Raw genomic sequence first — 25,971 nt, 5'->3', positions numbered from 1 at the left:
TTTTAAAAATAAAAATGGTTTATTTACAACGAGAATAGATTAACCTACAGAGTCAAAGACCGTTTAGAAGGGGAGATAAAGCATTAAACATCACGCGATTCGATTTTTTTAAACACCATACAAAGTTCCAGATTGGTTAGTCTCATGATGATGATTATTATAGATATATATTTATATTTTTCTTTGATTTGTGTACTGAAGTGATATAGAATTCTATTAAAAATAAATGAAAATCGATTGAGGAAAGTTGTAGTAGAGAAATATCGATTTTTTTTAACGTGTGGTACAGAAGTATTTGACCATGTCGTGATTTTCATTTTCTTAATGATGCTCTCCATAAATTGGAGCAGTCAATATACATATGATTGTGTCTTAATCTACTTTTAACTGGAGTATAAAGTGTAGGTATAGTGTATAGAAAGTTTAAACTATTTTTCAACATTTATAAAATCATTTCTGCCCAATTCAAACTGTTATTTTAATTCTTATCTGGTTTGTGTAATATGAATATGGAACTTATTAAGATAGTATACTACATGAAAGCGTTTATTTTGATTAAAAATGTTTTGTGTGTCCCTGTAATGATAAATGCCACATGGTCCTTTTATGCATTATCTAATTGTCAGACATGTACTTCAATACTACTTATACTAAGTAATTATACTATATGTGGAATGTATCCCTTGCAATTTTTTTTTAAAATGCTTAAACCAGTAATGTTAATCAGCTTAAATTTCTCATGTGTAAAGTGTTATAAATTCAAAATATGTAATAATTCCAGAAAAAAAGGTTTTAACAATAAAAAAATAACATGATTTTTTTTTTTATTTGAAATGTTCTTTGATGCAGTATTCCGTTTCTATTTTTTCTCCTTGTAAAAAAAAAAAGGAACAAATTTCTTTCAGAAAGATTTACAGAAACAATAACTCCATTGTGTAATTCTTCAGCTGATTTACTATTTTTAATATTATGCACAACAGTTCTACCTATTTAATGTTCTATAAATAAATTCATATAATTCAGGAGTATCATCTTCATTTTTTAATGTATATGCAGTCGAATATGCTTCTAACAATTTCCATAAGTCACCTGATAAAAGAATGTATTTTATACATTAATAACATAAACATTATTAAGTTATCTTATAAATTAAAATCTATTAAGAAATTCTTTCGCTTCAAAAAATTTAGTCCAACTTACCAACTGTATTACATTTCTCCTTGAGGAATGTGTACATTTGACTGATATCCTGTTGTAGTTCATGATTACCAAATGTAAAATATATCATATCCCTTCCTGCTTGAGAAGCAGCCATAAACTGAATGAGTGACTTTAAACAGGGATTGCCACGAAAGACTCCGCAACCCCAGTTACCGGTTGCGATGGCAGGCAGCGTATCAAATTCAGATTCAGAAAATCCAGTATATGCCTTCATAATAATTTTTAAAATATGCTCAGAATTTCTGATGTATATATTAAACTTTAAAACTAATTAATTAATAATAAAATATTATAGCTATTAACCTTGTTTAATTCTCTTTTAATTCTATCAATTTTATATTGATCTTCCTCAGTCTGAAAACTTAGAGCATCTATAGCTACTACTTTTGTGCATTTTCTTTTCCAATTGTCACTGAAATTATAGTCAACTTTTTAACAGTGTAATTATGGAATTAATACATTTAATAATCTCTACAAAATACAATTAAACCAGATAGAGGTAAATATTCATTTTAAATGTATGTATCAATGACCATTGAAAAATTTTTACCATTTTATTGCATTATAATTTCTAGTTATATAAAATTTTGATGTTTCCAATATCAATATTAAAAATCTGATAAATACTGATAAAAAACTTTTCATGTTGAAAAAAATAGGAGAATTGAATAAAATACAATGAATGTGTATTTAAATATTTGGTTATATCAACATTGTAATATAGTTAGTATTTAAGATGTTAAATAAAAATTCCACCAAATGACAAGTCAATAATTAATAGTGAATGGTTTACATATGTATCTATGCAAATATATATATATATACAAATGTTTTTTATTAACAAAAATATTTTCTTACTGAGGGGTATTGTCTTTAAAGTCTCCTGCCCACTTGAATGTATTCCCATAACCAGTACAATTATTAAACTGTTCACAACCTGAAAGGTTTTTGAACAAAATATGATTATATCCAAATTTAAAAGCATGATATGTGCTTATTTTTAATATAAAAACTTACCAGTAATAAGGAGTGCTTCAGTAGCATCCAATCTTTCTGTAAATAATCTGGAAAGAATTAATTCTGGACATAATACAAATCTAATTTCTTCTTGAACTAATCCAAGCCCTAGAACTCCACCTCCAACAAATTTGTTTGCAAAGTCAACCTGTGGATAAACTATATTAATGTATTGTATTTTCAAATTTAAATGTCTTTGTGTCCATAATTTATTAATTTAAACTTAAAATTTCAACTAAGACTTATCTATTATTAGGACCTATTATACTGGATAACTGGTTCTGCAAATTAAGTAAACAAAGTCAGAAAACAATCTTTATTTATCACCTGTACAGGTGATAAATAATCACCTGTACAGTTATCCAGTATAATAGGTTCTAATAATAGATAAGTACTACATACTGTATTTTATTTTTGTTTTCTTAAAAATATCATTAAGTAAAATCTAACCTGTAACAATCCATATCCTTCTTTCTCTATAAATCCTTCTGAAGAAACTAACATTGATCTTAAAATTTCTTTAGATTGGCTCCATTCTGGCGATTCTTGATGATATATTCGATGAAATGTAATTACCCCTTCAGGTTCTTCAAAATAAATAATTGAAAATTTACTAACATAAATATATTAAATATTGTAAAATTTAAAAGTACCTTACTTTCTGAAGTAATTCTTTGGAAATAGTTTAGAATACATTTTAGTTTTTCTGCTCTCTTGGATTCTATACCTTTTCTAGTTCCAATAAATAATCTGAAAAAAAATAAACATGTAACTAATTTAATTTTAAGTAAGATGTTTTTAATTAAAACTAAATTTTTAATTTAAAAAAATCCAGCAATAAATTTCTTATCTTTCCTGGCAATGTTTAAAACTGCGTAGCGCCATCTGTTATGATATTTTATTAAAACAAACTTTTTACATTTTTAATTATTATAAAATGGTAAAGTTTAATTTTTGGGGTAGGGATGGATTTTAAAAACTTGTAAATGCTAATAATGAGTAAAATTGCCATTAAGTCCGACCCTACTTGAGATATGACACATCTCCCCTTTTATTTCTCTACCCTGTTGATTTTTAACCGCCAAAATTTAAAAGCATCAATCCCCCTAATATACAAACCTCCCAGCAACATTTCAGAAATTTTTGACAAAAATCACAAGAGTTATTGAGATTCAAAAAGGGTGAACAAAATCAAGTCCTCCCCACACACAAACATCCATACATACATACAGAAAACATCCCCGAATTTTTTTGTATTTCTTGATGTTTCCTGGTCCCAAGTCCAAAAATGTAAAAATCTTGGGATTATTTTTTGACCGATTGCTATACTTTCCCTCTGTTATACAGTAGATCCCCCTATAACACAGGTTCCTATAGTTCACATCCTATATCATGGCGAAAAAATTGTGACAGTATTTGTACAAACATGCTAAAAAAAACTCCTATAATTTGGTAAAACGTCATCGCCGACTCGTGTTGTGACAGGATTGGTCGAATCTAGACCAATAATGGATATTGCACAAACCGTTGAGTTTAAACGAGAAGTGGACCAACAAAAACCATTTATTATTTAATGTCCATAAAAATTATATTTATATTAATGATGTCTCCAAAGTTCAGCGAATTTTTTGCAAAAAAAAAATAATTTATCAGGAAGCATGCAAGCGCCATTCAATGACAAGCTCCACGACGAAAACAAGCTTAAGCAATGGCGTAGTCAAACAGTGCACACTCAGTAAGTAATCTTACAATTTTTTGTTTATAGCATAGTTTATATGGATTATTCCAAAAAATTATACGTATTTTGGAAATGTTGAGTCAAATTAGTCTAGAATCGATTAATTTTACAGAAGAAACCTTTCAAACAGCCGTAGTCCGTAAACTGCATACGTGCCGGGCTGTGATTGGCTGGACTCGTAGAAAATGGATTCATAAAAACCGGAATGTATCTACCGTGTTATAGGGGGGTTGACTGTATATAATAGAGCTGGGAAAGTAAAAATTAAACTTTGAACATGTAAAGACAAAAATAACAATGATAACAAAATTAAACACTAAAAACTCAAGAGCCCAACAGTATTTGCTATTAGTGTAGAGAATTAATATTGAAGTAGTCTACAAGATCAATCTAAAGAATCTCAAAAATCTGTTAAATTATGATCTTTATGAATGAAAATTTGTTGATAAACTAATTGGGCATGATCAGAAAGAATTTGGTTAAAATAAAATTACTTTGTAAATGAAAATATTTATTGAGTGAAAACAGTAAATCTTAAATAAATAAGTTTACAAAAATGCTAACCTATTAAAATTTATATCAGGATACCAGATATATTCGGGATCAGTATGTTTTCGATGTTTTGTATTCCTACGAGGAAATGTACAAAAAAAGGCATTGGCTAGAAGGCATCCAACTTGCATCTGACTAAGTGTAATTTTATGATTTTTTCGTCTTTCCAATAATGGTATAGGCTAAATAAATAAATTTATTTCAGTTAAATTATAATTTTGTAACCGTACGAATCATTTTAAACTTAAAGTACTGAAAATTCTTCTTACCTGTGTACATAAAACAGGAAGTTGCAAAGCAAGTAAAATCATAGCTGGCAGTAAACAAGTAAAAAATTCCAAAGTTTTTTCTTTACTTAATACCTATTTAAAANAATGCAAATTTTCAGAGAACTTCAAGAAAAGATGAATATATAAATTATTAATTTACGTAATGAAAAACTCAGCAAAATACAAAGACAATATACATATATATTTACTAAATCTGGCATCAATCAATAACAAAATCGAAACGAAAAATGAAATAAATGGCAAAATAAAGCATTAGCATTGTTGCTGAGATATATGTTTTTGAATAGATTAAGGCCAAATTTCTTTAAATAAAAACAAATAAACAAAATTAAAATGTTTAATTTGATTTTGTTTCCTATCTCATATTTATATGCTGATAATATTTATGTCATTCAGAAACAAACAGAAAGGAGATGAAGGCGATGTATGAGGCTATTAATATTCAAAGTTTTAAATACTTAATATATAATGAATATTCAGTATTTAAGTTAATGTTACCTTAGTAATTAATTTTATTCAGTATTTATTTAAAATATAATGTGTAAACTTCAATCAAAACTCGAAATTGGAATGAAAATATTTAAAAACCGAATGCCTTCAAGCTCCAAAGACGAGCCAGCAACACTCAAAAGTACTTGAATTTTAATAAAATTTGAGATTTTCAGTCTAAAACAACATTATTATATTTTAAATTATAAGAAAATTAACATGTAAAGTATACTAAAAACTTAAAACCAATAAATAAAAAATAAATTCATATCGATTTTTAGTTAAGGCAGTAAATCACAATTTAGAAAATGTATATCAGAACTTTCGAATATGGAAAAATAAATGATATAATTTCTTATCAATTCACAATTTAAATCTGTCATTAAAATAATTAATTTAGATTAATTATTAAGTAGAATTTAAAGCAGAAAATAAGGTCGCCAACTTTCAGAGTAAAAGTTCCAAACATTTCTAAAAATAAAGTAATGCGCTACAAAAATTTTATTAAAAAATTTTAATATCAATAATATGGTACAGGTTTGAGAGCCAATCAAGCAACTCTCACTGTTCATTATGATATTACTCTTATTAACATACTAGCTTCATGTACCCAGCATTGCTTGGGCTTTTGAGGGAGTGGGGATTAGTGAGGATAGGTTGGAAGAGGATGATAAAAATAACGATCTTAATAATTAAAATGCACATTTATTGACCTGAGTATTTACAATAATAAAACTGCAAATCACAGAAAAAATTACTTGGCCTTCAGTTAATAGAAGGTAGGCTTTAAGGGTGATTAGGGGACCCACAGTATTTTTTCTAGGGTTTTAAAGAATATTCATGTCATATTTGGTGCAGACTTGTTGAATGGTATAGAACCCTTCAACTAACACACACATATTTTGATTTTTATATATAATTATGTTAAATTCTGTTAAATCAATCTTATATATAAATAAAACTTATGGGTCTAAGTAACTAAGAATGTGATATGATTGTTTCAAAAAATTCCTCCATGCATATATGGAGTGCCATTTCGCAGAGTGAGTCATTTTTTTACAACTTCTCACATGTTTTGCTAATTTCTTACTAACTACTTTTTAATGTTAGTTTTCCAAACATAATACTATACTTCAATAGTACAACTTTCTTGTAGATAATAACTTGACTGACAGATGCTGATTAATGTGATGTGTCACCATCTAGCAAACAGAGAGACAAAAAGACAGACAGAAATCTGTTACAGTTTAATTTATATAATGTAGATTTTGAGATCATATGTATGTTAAACTTTCTCCTGAATCTACAGATTCAAAATATGAAGTTTGGTTAAAATATGTTCAGGTATTGTCTCATGATGTAGCAACAAACATCAAACTGAGAAACAGGCTAACCATTAATTTTATTTACATAGATAATATTAACAATCAGTCAGTTTTTAAATATTTCTCTGAGTTAATATATACAAAAAGAAAAAATTATTGGTAACTTATTAGTTTTCAGAATACAAGTTCAAGTAAGAATGTCTAATAATATCAATTAAAGCATAGACTGACACACAAAATAGGAACACATGAAAACTAAAAGATGAGGCATGCAAATATATGTGCATTCTGTGATTCTGGGAAAAATTATGATGGATGATGAATGTCTGCAGTATGAAGTTAGTATAATAATAAGATAAGTATATATACATAAATTTTGCAATACTTTCTCTGGATCTAATCATCCTCCTTGTGTGATTAGGTCCAGAGAAAGTATTGCAAAATTTATGCATATATACTTATCTTATTATTATACTAATATAATACAGTATCATAGTACTCATTGATAGTGAAAAAGATTTTTCATGTTTTTTAAAAATACTCTTGGTAAGTTTAGACATTTTTGTAATATTAAACAAGTCAATTGTTTAATATTGCATAAGTTTCTTTGTTAAAATAATATAATAAAAATAATTACTTACATTTCATGATTAAATCAGTTGAAATACGAACTTATCAAAATAACACTGAATTTTTCATGGATCCCCTTTATACACTACCATGAATTCCTAGTCCATGATAATATATGAGGGTTTATATATATATCATTCTTACTCCATAATTAATCAAATATTTTTGAAGGCATCTTAAACTATGTTTTAACTAAATTTATAACAAATATTATTTTCATATAAAAAATTTAAATGCTATGAATTATGTAAAATGATGTCATTGAAAATACAATTAGAAATCAATATTTGTTATTAAAACATTTAAAAAATTAAAACTTTGACTTCAAATAAATTAAATTTCTACAAAAAGGGTTTAAAAATATTATATTTCAAAACAAATTCAACACAATGATTTACTCTTAATTTCAACAATTCATTGCAATATAAAATTAATTTTTAAGCATTTTGGAAAGTTCACTAAATATCTAATTAAAAATGAAGAAAAATAATTCCTAAAATTCTTTATATTTAACTGATATTATTATTTTTATGTATAGCATAATCATAAAAAATAAAAATAAATATGTTTGTTAAAGAAAAATCAATACTTACATTTTCAAAAAAATCATGCAAACCATTCATATTCCATTGATTTTCATATTGACTATTATAACTTAATATTGCTCTCTAATTAAAAAATGATTTTTATTACTTATCATGAAAATACAAAATAAATTTTATGTATAAAAACTTACTTCTAAATCTTTCGAATTTTTTATATCAGAGAGTAAACTTTTCTCTATAAGTTCCCATCTGCTTTTTATAACAACATTTCCATTCTAAATAATAATTAATTATTCATTAATCTACATCTTAAGAATGCTATTGTCTTTATAATTAAAAACTGTCCTTACTTCTTCTACAGGATAAAGATTTCTAGATGAACAAGGTAATCTCACATAATGTTTTTCCCATTTATCAGTGTATGTAGCTGGATAAGAAACATTTGGAATGTCTTCTACATTTACCTAAAAATATTATATCATATACAATATATTTAAGTATATTTTACATATTACTTTTATACAAATTAAATAACTGCATAAAAATAAAATATCTATTACTTACATCAAAGAGAATAGTATGATTTGGTGATGGCTTTAATGCTGATAAAGATGAACAGCAATCTTCAATTTTTAGAAAATGGTGATGAAACTACAGAAGAAAATATCTATAATTTCATTGAATAAAATTAAATATATATTTATATTATTAAATCAAATTGCAAATATACATACACATAAATATGTTAGGTATATTTTATATAATTTATTAAATAATACAGTCAGGCCAACATATAGCAAAATAAGTTTTCCAAATTATTAGTTAAGAAGTTTTTCTATCCCTTGAATCAGCAATATTAATACAGTAGATCCTCGAAAACTCGGCCTAATGTGAACCGAAGGGTGGCCGAGTTTGTGAAAATGCCGGGTTATTGGGAATGGGGTTAAAAAAAATAAGTATGAGTGTTTCCTCAGAAAATACTGTACTGTACTTGTATGTATTGTTTACTTGAGAATACAACAGAGAATAAACTGCCCAAATACCCTTAAACAAAGGAAAAGTACGTCTTTTATGAAGGCATAGTGTCTTTAGTACATGAAAATGAAAATTAATGAATACACTGTGTACAGTAATTTACCTGATAAGACAGACCTCAGAAAAATACTTTATGAGGCATAAAGTTGTCTTTATCATGAAAATTAATTAACTAAGGATTTTTTTGCCCTGCCAGGGTGTGGCCGAGTTATCAAGTGCCGAGTTTTCGAGGCTCTACTGTATTATGCTAAAATGCTAAGGTATAAAGTAACATGAAATATATCAGATACAATGAAGCTTTTGAACTTATATAAAAAATATAGAGATGCATTTACAACACTAATTCCTTTTCCTAAAATGAAGTTGTTAGATGAATTTGTTTGTTACACTTGAGTACGTTAAAATCTCAAGTACATTTATTGACTTAATTATGTTGAAAATACAGATAAATATAAGCTCATAGAAATTATTTGAAGTGTAATAATTTAGAATAATTCACCACATACAAAAGACTGAACACCAACTCTAACTTCACTTCTAAACATGATCAGAATATCAGTTCAGTGTCAAAGATCACAGTAAGGATGGTGACATTCCAAACCAGCAGGGTAAAATGACAATCACACATACAATTTCAACTGCAGTAGAACAAATAAAATATATGCACAAAATACTGATATTTTAGCAGGAGATGTACAAAAACACAGAATTGCAAGAAATATCAATGAGCCAATGATCAGATTTTCCACCTCGTTCAGCACTACAACCATGATATCATCATCAAATAGTTTGTGTGGAATATCACATCATTTTGTCATAGAATAAATGAATAAATTTTTAAAATTTCTTTTTATATGCCATGCCATTTTTAAAATGCTTTCAATTAGACTGTTTTACTTCATACTGGAAATTATTTCAATAATTAACTAAAAAAACAACTTTCAGCATTCTGTAAAATTGGTAAAGTGGAAAAACATACTGCAACTGAAAAGTGTTTGACAGTCAGTTTTTTCTCAGGAAATTGGTTATTAGGAGTCAGATGGTAAGTTTTTGGTAGTCAGTCAGCAGCAATCATTTGACTTGTGGTCAATCAGTGGCAGTCAGTTGTCCTGACTCTGCACACGTGGCCATCAATGTTTTCAGATAATGTCTTTTAAATAATATCAAAATCTTTGTCTCCAAGGTCAAAGATTTCATATTTCAATTATCTCTTCATTAAGTTAGTTGATGGAGAGATAACTGAAATATGAAATTTTCAAGAAATTTGGCATTCCAACAATTTCAGCAAGTTTGCTCTTTAGCACAAACTTCTAGTAAGTTCCATAATACCTCTATGTGAAAAAAAATATATATATTTTGAGAAGCTGCTCACAAAGACATGGAAAAATCTTATTTAAATAATTTAGAAGTTTAAGAAGTAGAAATGTGCCAATTAAAGTATTGATTATAAAAAGAAAAAGACTTTCAAGCTTTTGGGGAAACCAATTTTGCTTCAGTACTAAAAACAATTCTGTGCTTGTCTTTGAAGAGTGTGAGAATGACTAAAGTTGTGTGTGTAGATGTTGGAGAAAGTGAATGTGTTGATAATTCTATTGTAGAGAAATAGCTGAAATAAAAAAAAAGACATTATTCAACCAATATAGCCCTTTGATTTTCACAGCATTGATGAAATTGCAATTTACTTTTTTACCAATTGTTACCAGAGAAGTTATTTACTTGAAAAAAATGAAAAATGTTTCACACATTACATACATATTACAATATAAAATAAAATTTCACATTGTAATATCATAATTTAAATAAAACAAAATGAGTATCCATGATAATGGTATAAAAATACTGCATGGATAATCAAGAAATGTAAATAATCTGAAAACTGGATAACTGAGATGTATGTGCATGATATTAAAATATGTAGAAGCAAAATAATTTTTATTAATAATAATNTCGACCCCCCTATAAGATATAGATACGTTCCAATTTATTAGGAATCCGATTTCTTACAAGTCGTTCCAATCACAGCCCGACACGTGTCAAGTTTACGGACTACGGCTGATTGAAAGGTTTTCTTCCATAAAATTAATCGATTCTATACTAATCTGACTCAACATTTCCAAAATATGTATATATTTTCGTAGTTTTATAGGAATCGTAATTATAGGGACTGTAATTATAGGGGGGTCGACTGTATAAAAACACGTGCGTATTCGAATGCAGCGTTGTGTCAAAATTTCAAAGGAATCGGTAGGAACAAACGAACATCACAGTTTTATTTATGTAAATAGATAGAAGATGATCTGCTTTAGTTCATCTTCACAGAAAAGCATAATGCCTCACAGAAAAGCAAACTTAGGGCGTCGTACTCGTAGCGCCATCTGTTGGACATAAAAGCCTTAACCCTAGATGATATCATTTAATTTATATGAATGTTTAACAGAATAATATACAGCCTATGTCCACCCTGAAGTTCCATTCTAAATATTGGTGAAAGAATTTTTGAAATTGGATGAGTAGTTTCGGAGATTACCTGCTGCAAACAAACTTACACACAAACATTACCTCTTTATAATATTAGTATAGATTTCAAACTGTGAAAAGTATCACATCACAAAAGTATCAGGACAGATGAAATAAACGATAGAAAATGTCAAATCATTTACTCAAAAACATGTTTACAACAATTTTCCTCAAAAAATGAGTTGAAGTGTTTGTTTCATACTTGAATTATTTTATTTTGTCATTGTGAACATTAAAAAACAAACAAATTAACCATTTTTATTAAAGGCTCACTATTAAGGAATAGCAATGGGGGAATCTGTGCAAAACCTTGCAGAACAGTTTCACATTCCAAAATCCACAATTCAAGATACCATTAAGAAATTCCTTATGACAAATAGTGTAGTTAATAAAGCTTGAACTGGACATCTTGAAATAGTTACCTCGAGACAGAAACATGTCATTGTCTGGAAAGTGAAAAAAAATCCACAAATAATTCCTAAGCTTGCTGTTGAGGCTTTCATAGAATGTGGAGTACATACGTACATCTGCAGAAACTAGAAACATTTTAAAAGAAAGTAGCTATAAATATTTTATGGCTATGAAAAAACTGTTCATCAACAGAAAAAAACCAGCAGTAAAGGTTAAAGTTTGCAAAAGAGTTTTATACAGAATCAGTGAAATTTTGGAAATCAGTTTTGAGGTCAGATGATCAAAATTCAGTGTGTTTTGAACAAATTATTGCCTGAAAATATGGAGAATCTTTAAAAATGAAAAACCTGATTCCTACAGTGAAATGTGGAGATAGTTTAGTGCTATTTGGAGTTGTACGTCCGAAAATAGTGCTGGAACTCTGCAATTTGTTGATAGAATAATGAATCAATATGTATATAAACAGATTTTAAATAAAAATGTTTAGAAATCATTAAGAAAAATTAAAGTCAGAGTAAGGGTTTGTTTTCCAGCATGACAACAATCCAAACAACACTTTGAAAATCAGTCAGTTTCTTGATGTAAACTTTATAAAGGTGTTTCCTTGTCCTGGCAATTGCCTGACCTCAACCCAATTGAGCATTTATAAGATCACAGTAAACAATCAGGACAGAATCAATAACAAACAAAACTGATCTTAAAAACATCATCATCAGAGTTTTGAATTTAATAGACAAAACTGTTATAAAAATTTGGATGAATCAATGCCTAGTTGTTATCAGGGCAAAAAGACGCCCAACTCATTATTAAAAATATAAAATATTTCATTGGTTGGATTTGGGGTTTGTAGCAGAAGGACCTAGATAAGCCAAAGAGTGCCAGGTATAAGCCTTTAAGGTCTTAATAATCAAATTGTTCTGTTGTCTAGAGTTCTGTATATAAGTTTATTGTTTTCAGACATGCCATTTTATGTTGAATTTGTCCATTATTGTCTAGTATATTCTGTAGAGCTTGGTCATCTGTAAATGTATATTGTTGAAGGTAGTGTTCTCTGGCTATTTTGTACTGAGGGCACATTAGTAATATATGTCAGATGGTAAGTGGAGTGTGGCAAGTTGAGCATATCAGTTGGGTATCCTTTGTTATTAGACAGTTATATGTTAGTTTTGTTTGTCCAGTTCTCAGTTGGGCAAGTGCTATTTCTTCTTTCTGGTTTTTCTGTTGGCTGGTTGTCCATTTTATTAACTCTGGTTTGATGATGTGTAGTTTATTGTTGAGTTGTTTGTTCCAGTCTACTTGCCATTTTGTTGTATATGTATTTATTGATATAAAATATTTGATATACCTCTTTAACAGTTGCATCAGACTCTTCAGATTCTACATTACATTCTTTATTGACCCTGTAAAAAATTAACATCAGTTAATTTATCTATAGTTTTAATGAATTTAAAAATCAAATTATATTAATAAATTATATAACAATTTAAAATTATTTTTAACTTAATTATATTTAATAATTAAGTAAAATTTTAAATTATAAAATTTGTTTCTATAATATAAATATATAAAACTGAATTCCTGCCTGTTGTCTGTCCAAGTTATTACATGAGAATGGTGGAACCAATTTCTATGAAATTTTGTACATATATTCAGAATGTTCCTGGGAAGGATATAGGCTATTTTCTATTTTCAAAATCATTTAATTTTATAAGCTTTGATAGAATTATGGTATTGTTAACAAGAATAAATATTGATTATTTACAACTGCTGATAAATTCCACATTGATTCTTATCAGGTTTTTCACATAAACAGGAAGTTTGCCTAGAGATCTAAATAGTGAACCATAAAATTTGAAAAAAATAAGCTAATGTTATAGTTACTAATGGGTGGCAAAAGTGGACATAAGATGATCAAATGAAATTTTATTGGTCATCTTCTTATTTGAGTAAAATGCATTCAGTACTGAATGTACAACAATTGCCATTTTTATCTGTATCAGACTTATAAGTAAGTCCCTGAAATTTCTTTTGATGTAAAATTGTTTTTAGTCAGATCTATTATATTATAAGTTTATTATAAGTATATATAGTTTTTTCTTACATATATTTTTATATGCAGGGGAAAGTTGGACAAAATGGCATAGTGAGGCAAAATGGGGTATAGTCTTCATTGTGCATAATAAGAGTTGTGACTTAGTAAATACTGCAACTAAATCTGCACACTGAAAGAATTAGATGCAAATAAAATTATTGTTGTTGTTCAATGCTCTTTGCCTATGGAGGAAGCAATGTGTTTGAAAGCCATGTTGATGTAATTTGCTACATTTTCAGAAGCATCTATACATAAGTTTCTTTAATTTTTTGATTCTTTCTATCACTAGAGAAGTTCTTTAGCTTCACATGACTGTAGAAGTCTTTCATTCATACCATTGATTACCAAAGAATTTTAGCAAGAATTCAAAATGACATATTGGGGCAAGATGGGGAAGAGTTGTGTGGAGCAAAACAAGGTTACTTCATCATGTCTCTTGTTTGGAATGTCATCTTAATGGAAAACAAAAAGACTTAAGAGAAGACAAACTTACAGAGCAAGACAAAAATAGAAAAAATAGTCAAGTTGCAAAAAGACAAAACACAAAGAAGAAAAGGAGGAATGCATCAGTTAAAGTATCCAAAGAAAGTTTTTCAAATGATAAAGACACTGAATGCAAATACTATGGATATTTGTATTCTGATTCAACAGAATGTTAGATATGCAGTGTAATGTCACAAATGGATTTTCACAAGATGGTAAAGATGAGGATAATGAGGCCACCACATTTTGGCACTATATCTTCAAGAAAAATAGACTGATGTGCTATAAAAATTTCTGTAATAGACCCAAAATATTGTTTCATTGCTAGTTTCTTGTCTAATCTTCATAAATATAAAAAATAAATTTGATTTAAACCACTCTATATTGCCTCAAAATACACTGCCTTACCCCATCTTTAGTGCAAGATGAGGTATTTGACATGATTTCATAAACATTGTAAAAACAAAAAGAAAAATGTTAATAATTTGAATTTTTGTTGATTAATGTTGAAATACACATCATTAAGCATTCAATGACAGATAAAGTCTTTCTCAAGTTTAAATAGTTAGTTATAAAAAAATTAAGTTTCTTAACTACCCTGTCTTGCCCCAACTTTTCCTATGTATTTTATATACACATTAACTTTACTTTGGATTTATTAAGGTTGTGTTCACACTGCTCATGACAATGATTACAGATCCCAGACAACAGCAATCATAGATACCACACAACAACAACAGTGTGTTTTTCATTGTATTTATTCATCACCATAGTGTTCACATTGTTCGTTAATTTTTGTGTTAGAGCATGTGCAATTTACATTAAACTTAGCATTATTCCATGGATTTCTGCACTTTTAGATCGAATTCATCTCTGTTTTAAAAATGAATAAGCAGAATAAAATGTTAATTCTTCAACGTCAACAGCTGAATTTATTACTGTTGTTAGAAAAACATCAAAACATCAGTGTTAGACCAAAATCATTAATATTAAGAGAAAAACATAATATTTTCATCTTTTGGTCCAGGAATAAGGATTAAAAGATATCAAAGTTACTTTTTAATTATTTTCATATGTCTCCAAATACTTTCAACCAAAATTAAGTATCATACGGTCTCTTTGGCACACGAGATTAGCCATTCCTCCATCTTGTTCAAAGAGAATTGTGATAAGTTTTTGTTAATTGGACAATACCATTACAACAACAAATGTCGAATCTTGGCTAACTTTCAAATGATAAAAAACTAAGGCAAAAATGCAATTATAATGACTAGTGTGAACATTTTACACACAAAGACAAATGATAAAAACATCGGTTTTTGTCAATGTCATTGGCAGTATGAACACAGCCTTACTTAATATATCATTTTCTTGAGCAAAGCTGGGTTCCTCAGCTATTAAATACTAATATATCAAGGATGATTATATATTAATTCATTTAAACAAGAGCTTAATTTATTAAATATATGAGTTACTTTTCAATATTTTATTTTATTCTATAGAAAATTTTATACAAAAATATTAAAATGTTTATAAAATAAATATTCTAAGTAATATGCTTTAATGAAATTATATTCAAGTTTCAATTATCCATACAATAAATATGATAGTAACATTTCTTAATAATTATTTATAAATCAGGCCAAACCACAGTGCTGTGGGCTGCAATTTTTAATCATACATTAATTAAAAAATTGCATGACACCCAGTGCAAACTGGAAGTTCATATATAGTTAATGAGAGTCTAACCCCTATATTTGGTCTCAATTTTCATCTGTCTAACTCCAATGTCAGATTAGTGAAGGACAAATGATAGTGGAAACGTAAAAATTGCTGCCCAATAAGCTTATTTGAAACTCACATCTAGTTTTATAACAACAAATAGCCAAAAAACATTTGTAAGATTTATTTATTTTTTTGTTTTCTAAAAGAACNTTAAAGGTTTGTATTACACTTTTGGAAACGTAATATATAAGATATTTAATTTGCAATAATCAAATTTATTTAAAGACAAAACCTATGGTATTTACTTTAAATTAAAAAGTAGAAATAAAAAATAAGACCAAAAAAGATTTGCAGTCACAAGAAAATTTGTAATAATACAAAAAACAAGTTTGTTAAAAGAAAGCAATCACAGAAAAAACTAACAAACAGTAGATTGGATTTCTTTCTTTCAGAAGACATATCATAAGAAATAAACAAATTCAATATAGGAAAAAAAAATTTTTTTTGGGAAAACTGTTTCATTGAACAGTGGAATACATTAAAAAATACAAAACTAACTACACAAATAACCAAAAAATTATAAAGCAAAAAACAACATTAAAAAAACTGAAGAAAAATTAAACTAGCAGCAAGAATCAAAATTAAAGAGGTTAAATGACATTTAAAATTAACTAAATAAATAAGCATACAAGTAACCCTTTGCCAAAAATGATATTCAATGTATTCGAGATATAGAAACTTTGCAAAATATTGTTAATAATAAACTAAGAAATACAAGAAAATTTCTTCCAATGCATAGTAAATTCTTTCCTTACTTCTATAAAAAAGTTATAATTTCACATTTTAAAAGCTGACATTATTTTTTTTTTTGAGCAATCTCACAATTAAAATTTGAAATAAAATTAAAGAAAAATATGTAATAAGTTTGAAAAATATTGAGAATAAGTAGAAAATATATCATTTAAATTAATTATTGATATGTATAAATTTATCTTTTGTTATTATTAACAATATGATATTTAAAAGAAAAATATTGTCTAACCTCTGTTTGTTGTTCTGGTAATTTCATATTATCAAAAATACGAAAAACAATTTGAAATAAATCTTGCCACCAATGAGGTCTAAATTGGATTCCATATGTCTTCACAATTTCAAACATAACTGTCAAAGCTCTAATAAAAATAGAGAAAAAAAATTTTGATCAGATCATAATTAAAAATGAAACACAATGAAAATAAAATATTAATATACAATAATAATTCTTATTTTTTGTAAGTATAATTTAACTATATAATCTAAATAAACAAAAAGTTTTCAATTTAATTATACATTTCAAAATACAATATATAATTATAAATATAATTGTGTAAGAACAATATGACAACAACTGTTCCACTGTTTTACAGTATATTATCACAATAAAATAAAGATTTCATCATGTAACATTAAAATAAAAATCTAGTTTATTTTATATGCAAACTACAATTAAGGAAAATTATTTTCTTTCTTTTAAATTTTAATTTATATATATAAAATAAATTTGAATTTTTCTGATTACAGTTACAGTAGTTTTTAGTTACATTATTAGATAATTATAAATATGGCAATTCCAAATTATTTAATTAATAAAGAAGAGAAAGTTTTTGAAAATATATGACAATGTATATTTTTATTAACACAGCATCTAAAAACAATAATTTTAACAGTTAACAATAATATAAATTACATATTTTAGGAGGTTCAATCACAGTATTTATTAGCGTATATCCTGGTCATCATTTGTGGCCAGGATTAAACACACAACAACAAATGCAAGCCTCAAATGATTTATATTTGAATTCAAAAATAACAAATTTTGATCAGAAACTGATAATTTATATTATTATTAACCAAACTGAACTAAATAAACTAAAGCATTACTATTTTTTAACTTCCCTGAAGAACAAAACATTTAAAAATATTAACTTAAAACAGAAATTATATATACACAATCAGTAAACAAAAATATTAGATTAAATTTATATATAAAAACTTATTATCAAAAACTCCAAATGAAAAAAAGAAATACCAAACAAACAGCCAGATTCTTTATTAGGCTATAAGGCTAAATAATTACTAAGAAATTTGACAAGAGGCAGGCTACCAAAGAAAATATGTGCATAAAAGGTTATTACATAAATATTTAAATGAAGAGAGTATGAGGAGAGTTGATAATTTTTTTTTTTTATAAACTTTCTAAAAGAAGGTTATAAAAAAGTTTTAGTTTTCATTAAAATCAGGTCAGCTAACATTGTGAATTAATTTATTTTTATTGTAGATTTTACTTGATTAGTATAATCAATTTTCAGCAAAAACATTTTAATAATTACCTATAGTTAATGTAATTATATAACTTAACTGTATACTGTGATACTTACAAAGATGAATCTTCAGCCATTTTAGTGATTTTGAAGGATTCAATATCAACAAACTGTACTAGAAAAGAATTAAACAATTTAATTTTTATTAGTATATTTCAAGCAAATTTTCTAATAATATTAATAAAAATATTTTAATGTTTCAAAACAAACTTTATAATTTGAAATAATAATTTCCCGATAAACTATTTTGATAAATATTTAATATAGTATATACTATTAATATAATTAATATTTAACTTATATATTTCATATAAACTATCATTAAATATGTTTTATATTTGCATAATATGATTTTAAATAGAAAAATAGACTTTTATCTGAAGTGTTTTTTCGAGAAGATGCACTTATTATAAGTTATGAGCATTTGAATTTTTATGTAGCCATTACAGCGGACAATGCATGCACATTATGAAAACCACAAAAATTCATGTGCCACCACAGTGCGTGCATGTGATTTTTTTCATGTTAATTTAAAGTTATTAGTTTTTATTTTATTCTTCAATAACCAATTTTTTCAGATGTTTTATATGATAGTGTCATGCAAGGAAATAGAGTTATTTTTTTGTATGAGTTCAAACTGGGTCACAATGTCACTTGCAATAGCAAGTAAAATCTGCTGATGAATAAACCATAGAGAGATGATTTAAAATGTTCCTTCCTGGAGGAGAAAAAAATGTGTGTGGAAAAACCACCCATACTTGATGATGACAACTGCATGCAGGCACTGATGGAAGTTGATTCAACTGAACTTATGAGATATGTTGCAAAACCATCAGCAACCATCCGAAGAACATTGGAAAGATTAAAAAACAAAACTTGATAAGATTAGATTACTCATGAATTGTACAGTCTTTTGTCTTGGCAAAAGTCCATACAATCAGATATTTTATTTGTTAAAATAGGACTGTCTTATTCTAATCACTTTTTGTCTGATGACTTGCTTTATTTTTTTGTAATAGTGCACTTTTCCCATAGATCTGTCTATGGGAAAAGTGCACTAGTACAAAACATATAAAATAAAACGTCTGTCTGAATGTAAAAAATGGTTTTCATTCATTCTTGAAAAAGCCAACATTTCATAATACAGTATATGCCTTAATATATTATGATTTCAAATAAACATATGCTTTTCAACAATATTTAGAAGATATTTAAGTAATTACATTATTCAATCCAAGATTCAAAGTTTTAGCAATTAAATTTAAAAATATTGCACCAAAATTATCACATTAAAACATACAATGCCTGTTAATTGTAGCTGCTAAAAGTGTAGAAAATAGTAATATTCAATTTTAAATAATATACTTAATTATTTAGAGTTACATAAAGTAGTATTAATTTTTCAAGAGTTAAATAGTGATAAAATTAAGAGTATCAAATTGAAATACAAAAGTGCTAGAACACAAATGAAAAATGTCTTTTACAACAGACTTTACATTTAGTTATTAAATTTCAACATATAATTTTTCATTTAAAATATTTTCGTTTATTTATTTACGTTTAAAGCTGCTTTAACTTAAAATTTTACATCAATAAAAACGTATGCAATATTTCCTGAATTATTCAAAATTAATAGAACAGTAATCTCAGATATGTAATCACCAGATAAATAGGATGTCATATTCTATTATCCAAGTGATCTCCAGGTGATGCAACATTGTCTTCAGCAGTCATTAGACTACTTCTTTACTCTTGTCATAAATAACAAAAGTAATATACCGTCTTTCCCAATGGTAGATTTTAAGACTTTTTTATGTATTATTTTGATAAAATATACATCTATTATAATAAAGAAAATAAAATGTACGTTTTCTTTAAAGAAAACATATTTCTATTTTCTGAAAGATGATACTGTATATATTTATCAAAACAATTAAAATGGCAAAACCGTATTTGGGACAAGACTATGTCTCGGAGACAGAATCACTTTGATGCTCAAGGCAGGTCTCGTTCTCATTCTCCTACCTTCTTTGATATCGCTGCTTTTGGGAGTGATCGTTCAAACTTTGCCAGCCACGACCACGAGATTGTCCATGATGCATCTTCGATGAAATTAACTTATCTAATTTCAAAATTTCTCTCTGTTGCATGTCAGCCCGGGTTGAATTTTTGTTGATGCGTAACGAAAAGTTCCTGTTTTTTAAAAAAATAATCGTGGCTATTGTATCGTCCGAAATTATATTTTTAAATTTTGCACAAACAATATACAGTTTAACCCAATTATAATGTCATCGAATGTAACGACAACCCTAATATAACGTCAAATTTTTATCAGTCCTACGATTTTATTAGGCTATACTAGATAATGTTAAAAAAAATAACCACACTTGTAATGACATAAAACTGTTTTAACGTCATATTTGAAGCACTCCCAAATTTACAAAATTAGATTAAATATTTTATTTAACATAGAAGAAACTACATGTTCAATCCTAAGGTCAGAGTTCACTTCTTAGAATGACTGCGGGTGGTACTCTCCCCTACACGACTTCAGTGGGGTGAGATGGCTGTTTTGCCTGTTTGTAGAAGAGGGTCACCATTTTGGATTTTATTTTGACTCGATTCTCGGTCCCCTGATTACCTACAAGTCTGGATTTTTTTTATGCGCAAATGATTTGGGCCCTAATATTCTGTGCCAAATATCAACTCTCGACATGTACTCCTTCATACCTCTATGCTGATAAGAACAAGTGGCAGTACAATTTTATAAACAAGACATAGTCTTGTCAATAAGTAAAAACAAAACGAGACAAAGAATAAAAAAATAAAATAAAAATTTCTTTCAGAAAATGACTGACGAAGTAACACATTAAAAAATACATAGAAAAGACTAAAACATCTTGATTTTCGACATGTCGAATCACCAGAAACAATAGTCTTCCATTGCAGAGACGACCTTTTATTAGAAGTTACACCTCTGCAATAACATGTAAACAGTCTAAAAAGTTCACAGATGACAAGCCAAACAATTTACATTCTTCAAAAAATGGCCAACAAAGGCATAGCCTCTAATAAAAGGTCATCTCTGCAATGGAAGACTGTTGTTCCTGGTGATTCGACATGAAAAAATCAAGACGTTTTAGTCATTACTACGTATTTTTTAAAATATAAATTTCTTTAACAAAACGTATATATTTTATTTTTTTACTTCTTCGACTCCTTTTTAGCTAGTTCATCAACTTGCTAATGATGAGCTTACTTTTTCTTCTATTCTGTCTCTATGGATTATTTCATGAGTTATATAATCATTTCTAATTATTATGAATTACAGCCAAACAGATAAATGTGACCACTCTATTTCCCAAAAATTTTTGCATAATAAGTCATCATCAACTTTTTTATTTTTCTTCATTTCCCATTTTAATGATTATTATTCAATTACTAAATAAGATAGAAAAGTTTCTGAAATTAAAAATATACAGCTTTTAAATCTATTTGAATTTATATAAGTTATCAATCTTTGTGATATTAAAAATAATCACAAATTAATTTTAAAATATAAAAATGTTTTACATTTTTATAAAAGAACCGATTTATGAAGTCTTGGTAGACATTATTTTTAGGACATTATCCATACAAGATATACATAGGGTATATAAATACATCTTTATTTTTCATCACCGGTAAACTTTTTAAACCGTCTTGCATACTTTTGCAGAGGTGTAACCGCTAATAAAAGGTCGTCTCCACCACGGAAGACCGCCGTTGATCGGACGCAACAAAAAACGCAGACGTTTCGGTCTCTTCTATGTATTTTTTAATACCAAATATCATTTAAAGGGTAAAATTGTAGTTCTGAATAAGGGATTTGTATCCCCAATTTTAAATCTCCATACACCACCAGGGGCCATATTCTGGTCACTGTCTCTGGTCTCTCATAAGCCAGTCGCTGATTGGCTAATCCAAATGATTAGCCGGTCGCTGATTGGCTAATCCAAATGATTAGCCGGTCGCTGATTGGCTAATCCAAATGATTAGCTAATCAGCGGCCGGCTTGCGAGAGACCAGAGCAGTGCTGTGCGATGTCTATAATTTTAACATCGATGTCAAACATCGATGTTTGCCTAAACATCGATGCTAAATTTCGATGTCGGATTTCACATCGATGTTTGATCGATGCCTATTGGAACATCGATGTTCAATCAAGATAAACTCAAACAATTAAAAAAAAACAAAACTTAATTTTATTTTCAACTTGTATAGTTCAATTACAGTTCCAATGCATACAGTTCTTCAATTGATAATGAATTTAAAACTAGAAGTTTGTGTACATTCTTTGGCTTTAAAGAACTCCGCTTGTTGTTGATAGCATTTCCAGCTTTGGAAAATAATCTTTCTGCTGGAACTGAAGTGGCAGGAATGCAGAGCCACTTCATGGCAAGTTCACATAAATTATAGTTAAAAAATTTCGTGGATTTCCACACATCCAAAGCATTACTATTGTGAGGCACAATAGGGTCATCTAAAAAAGTTTTAAAATTTGAATTTAAAGTTGCATTTGTGTTAACATTTCTATCTTAATATCAAGTTTATTTTCTGCATTATTGTGAAAATTTATTTGAGCCTCAACAGAGGGAAATTTACAAAGTTCTGCATTTACACATTTAATTGCATTTGCACAACATGCTGGACTTTTAAAATCTAGCTTTTTGAACCTTGGGTCTAGTAATGTGGAAACAGTATATACTAACTTCGTCTCAGTGGATTTAAAACGGAAATCAAGATTACTAAAACATTTTTCCAGCAACTTCTTTCCCACATTTGTTTNCTAATCACAGCGCCATCTCTAAACATTAAAATTTAAAAAAAAAAGGAAAAAATATATATATTACGAGATTTTAATCCTTATAATTTTTTTTTCAGTATAATAAAAAAATAATAATTTAGGTTTTAAAAATAATAATATATATATATAATATAGAAAAATGATTTCAAATTTTTTTTTTGTTTTTACTCTTTCCTCCCTGTAGGCACTAAAATAAGTCTATTATGGGTTCGATCCACAATAGGATAGTTAGGGGGTGAAGGAAGGGGCCCGACATATCCGGATGGACCCCCGAAAAATTCCTGGGGATTTTTCGTCCCGTTCGGATTCGATCCCGGATTCCCCAGAGCGGTAGGTTGCCATTTTGACCGCTCGACCATCCGCCCATCAAAGATCGGGGTTAGTATCGATCCTTAGGAGTCGATGAGCAAATTACATATATATCGTACGGTACTTGCATATAGAATGTAATATTTTAATATAATTTAATTAATTAGTAAATACAATTATTAAAAATATTTTCACTTCATTTTCAAAGTTTTTCAACTATAAAAAAAGTCAAATATCTGTTATGATAGCTGTTTATTCGTTCATATATATATATATGTATTTTTAATCCAGTGTTTCCCAACCTTTTCTATGCTATGCCCCACCTAAGTCTTTCTAAAATTCTTATAACCCACCTAACATAAACAGCGGCTATACGGTTAACTTAAACTCTGGACGAGTCCATTTTCGAATTGCCCCGTTAACAATCCAATTGCCCCCTGTGGGGCGTGGGAAACACTGCTTTAATCGAAAAACCACAAGAATTCCGGTAGACTATCTTACAGCCTTTAGTTCAGAAACATCCTTTATTGAAGATACAGGTTACATATACACTTCGGGCTTATTTTACGAGCACCTCTTCAGTACTATACTAAAATATTTAGAACAATCAGTAATGTAACAATATAACGCGTGTAGATTATATCCTTTGAAATACTAAAAAGTATTTTATCATACCAAAAAGAAGGTTAATTCTTAACTCTTAAAGTCCTACCTGTTTCACTTATATAATCTTTTGGATTTTGACAATTACAATTAATTTTATATACAACACCTGTTTTTTTTTCAATTTATCAACACTAGTTTTATATATTTTTTTACCCCTTTCATTATAAACATTACAGTCGACCCCCGTAACACTGTTGATAATTACGATTTATATGAATTCCATGTTGTACAAGTCACTTAGATTTTACAAATACGTGAGCCGTTCACAACCGACACACGTATTTGTAAAATCTAAGTGACTTGTACAACATGGAATTCATATAAAACGGAATAATCAATGATCTTATACGGGGGTCTACAGTACAGCTGATAAGCCAAACCACTTCATTCAGAGCTGTATTTGTATCATTGATAGAAATCACTACTTTAAATATCTTCATCGTCTTAAATTCTAATGTATAAAACTGGAAGCAAACTTAATTTTGATTGGAGGAAAATAAACAGAGCACTCACCTCCCTTGGTCTTCTTCACTCGTGAATGATCAACGAATTGCAAGAGACTAATCTGCTTAAAACGTTTCATAACGCGATAAAATAACTCTTTCCAAATTATGACTTATTATACGCAATTTATTTACCATTATTTAAAATTGGATGAGATTTTATTTCCATTAAAACAAATGGAAAACTCCGTCACCCGGAGACCGAAAAGTTATCAATCTTTGTGATATTAAAAATAATCACAAATTAATTTTAAAATATAAAAATGTTTTACATTTTTATAAAAGAACCGATTTATGAAGTCTTGGTAGACATTATTTTTAGGACATTATCCATACAAGATATACATAGGGTATATAAATACATCTTTATTTTTCATCACCGGTAAACTTTTTAAACCGTCTTGCATACTTTTGCAGAGGTGTAACCGCTAATAAAAGGTCGTCTCCACCACGGAAGACCGCCGTTGATCGGACGCAACAAAAAACGCAGACGTTTCGGTCTCTTCTATGTATTTTTTAATACCAAATATCATTTAAAGGGTAAAATTGTAGTTCTGAATAAGGGATTTGTATCCCCAATTTTAAATCTCCATACACCACCAGGGGCCATATTCTGGTCACTGTCTCTGGTCTCTCATAAGCCAGTCGCTGATTGGCTAATCCAAATGATTAGCCGGTCGCTGATTGGCTAATCCAAATGATTAGCCGGTCGCTGATTGGCTAATCCAAATGATTAGCTAATCAGCGGCCGGCTTGCGAGAGACCAGAGCAGTGCTGTGCGATGTCTATAATTTTAACATCGATGTCAAACATCGATGTTTGCCTAAACATCGATGCTAAATTTCGATGTCGGATTTCACATCGATGTTTGATCGATGCCTATTGGAACATCGATGTTCAATCAAGATAAACTCAAACAATTAAAAAAAAACAAAACTTAATTTTATTTTCAACTTGTATAGTTCAATTACAGTTCCAATGCATACAGTTCTTCAATTGATAATGAATTTAAAACTAGAAGTTTGTGTACATTCTTTGGCTTTAAAGAACTCCGCTTTTTGTTGATAGTATTTCCAGCTTTGGAAAATAATCTTTCTGCTGGAACTGAAGTGGCAGGAATGCAAAGCCACTTCATGGCAAGTTCACATAAATTATAGTTAAAAAATTTCATGGATTTCCACACATCCAAAGCATTACTATTGTGAGGCACAATAGGG

At 28.2% G+C, this 25,971-nt stretch overlaps 1 protein-coding gene across 2 annotated transcripts; it reads right to left on the bottom strand.

Annotated features, from left to right (window-relative positions):
* Positions 1-799: 799 nt before the first annotated feature.
* LOC111612417 (poly(ADP-ribose) glycohydrolase-like) lies at positions 800-24,961 on the bottom strand. 2 transcript variants are annotated; one of them, XM_023353624.1, is made up of 16 exons: positions 24,765-24,961; positions 18,488-18,545; positions 13,116-13,170; positions 8,372-8,458; positions 8,158-8,271; positions 7,999-8,082; positions 7,856-7,930; positions 4,798-4,890; positions 4,541-4,710; positions 2,897-2,988; positions 2,689-2,825; positions 2,239-2,386; positions 2,080-2,158; positions 1,525-1,633; positions 1,201-1,429; positions 800-1,089 (listed from the first exon to the last, which is right to left on the bottom strand). In XM_023353624.1, exons 1-16 carry the CDS (start codon positions 24,832-24,834, stop codon positions 983-985), a joined length of 1,707 nt encoding a protein of 568 aa, XP_023209392.1. In that variant the 5' UTR covers positions 24,835-24,961; the 3' UTR covers positions 800-982. The 2 variants fall into 2 exon arrangements, with proteins under 2 accessions (XP_023209392.1, XP_023209393.1); XM_023353625.1 differs by having other exon boundaries at positions 801-1,089; positions 18,488-18,540; positions 24,765-24,887.
* Between the last annotated feature and the right edge of the window lie 1,010 nt (positions 24,962-25,971).

This window comes from Centruroides sculpturatus, unplaced genomic scaffold (assembly GCF_000671375.1).
Source record: "Centruroides sculpturatus isolate CEXI.00-Female unplaced genomic scaffold, Cexi_2.0 scaffold1672, whole genome shotgun sequence".
NCBI classification, from domain to species: Eukaryota; Metazoa; Arthropoda; class Arachnida; order Scorpiones; family Buthidae; genus Centruroides; species Centruroides sculpturatus.
This window is presented reverse-complemented; position numbering and strand designations above follow the sequence as displayed.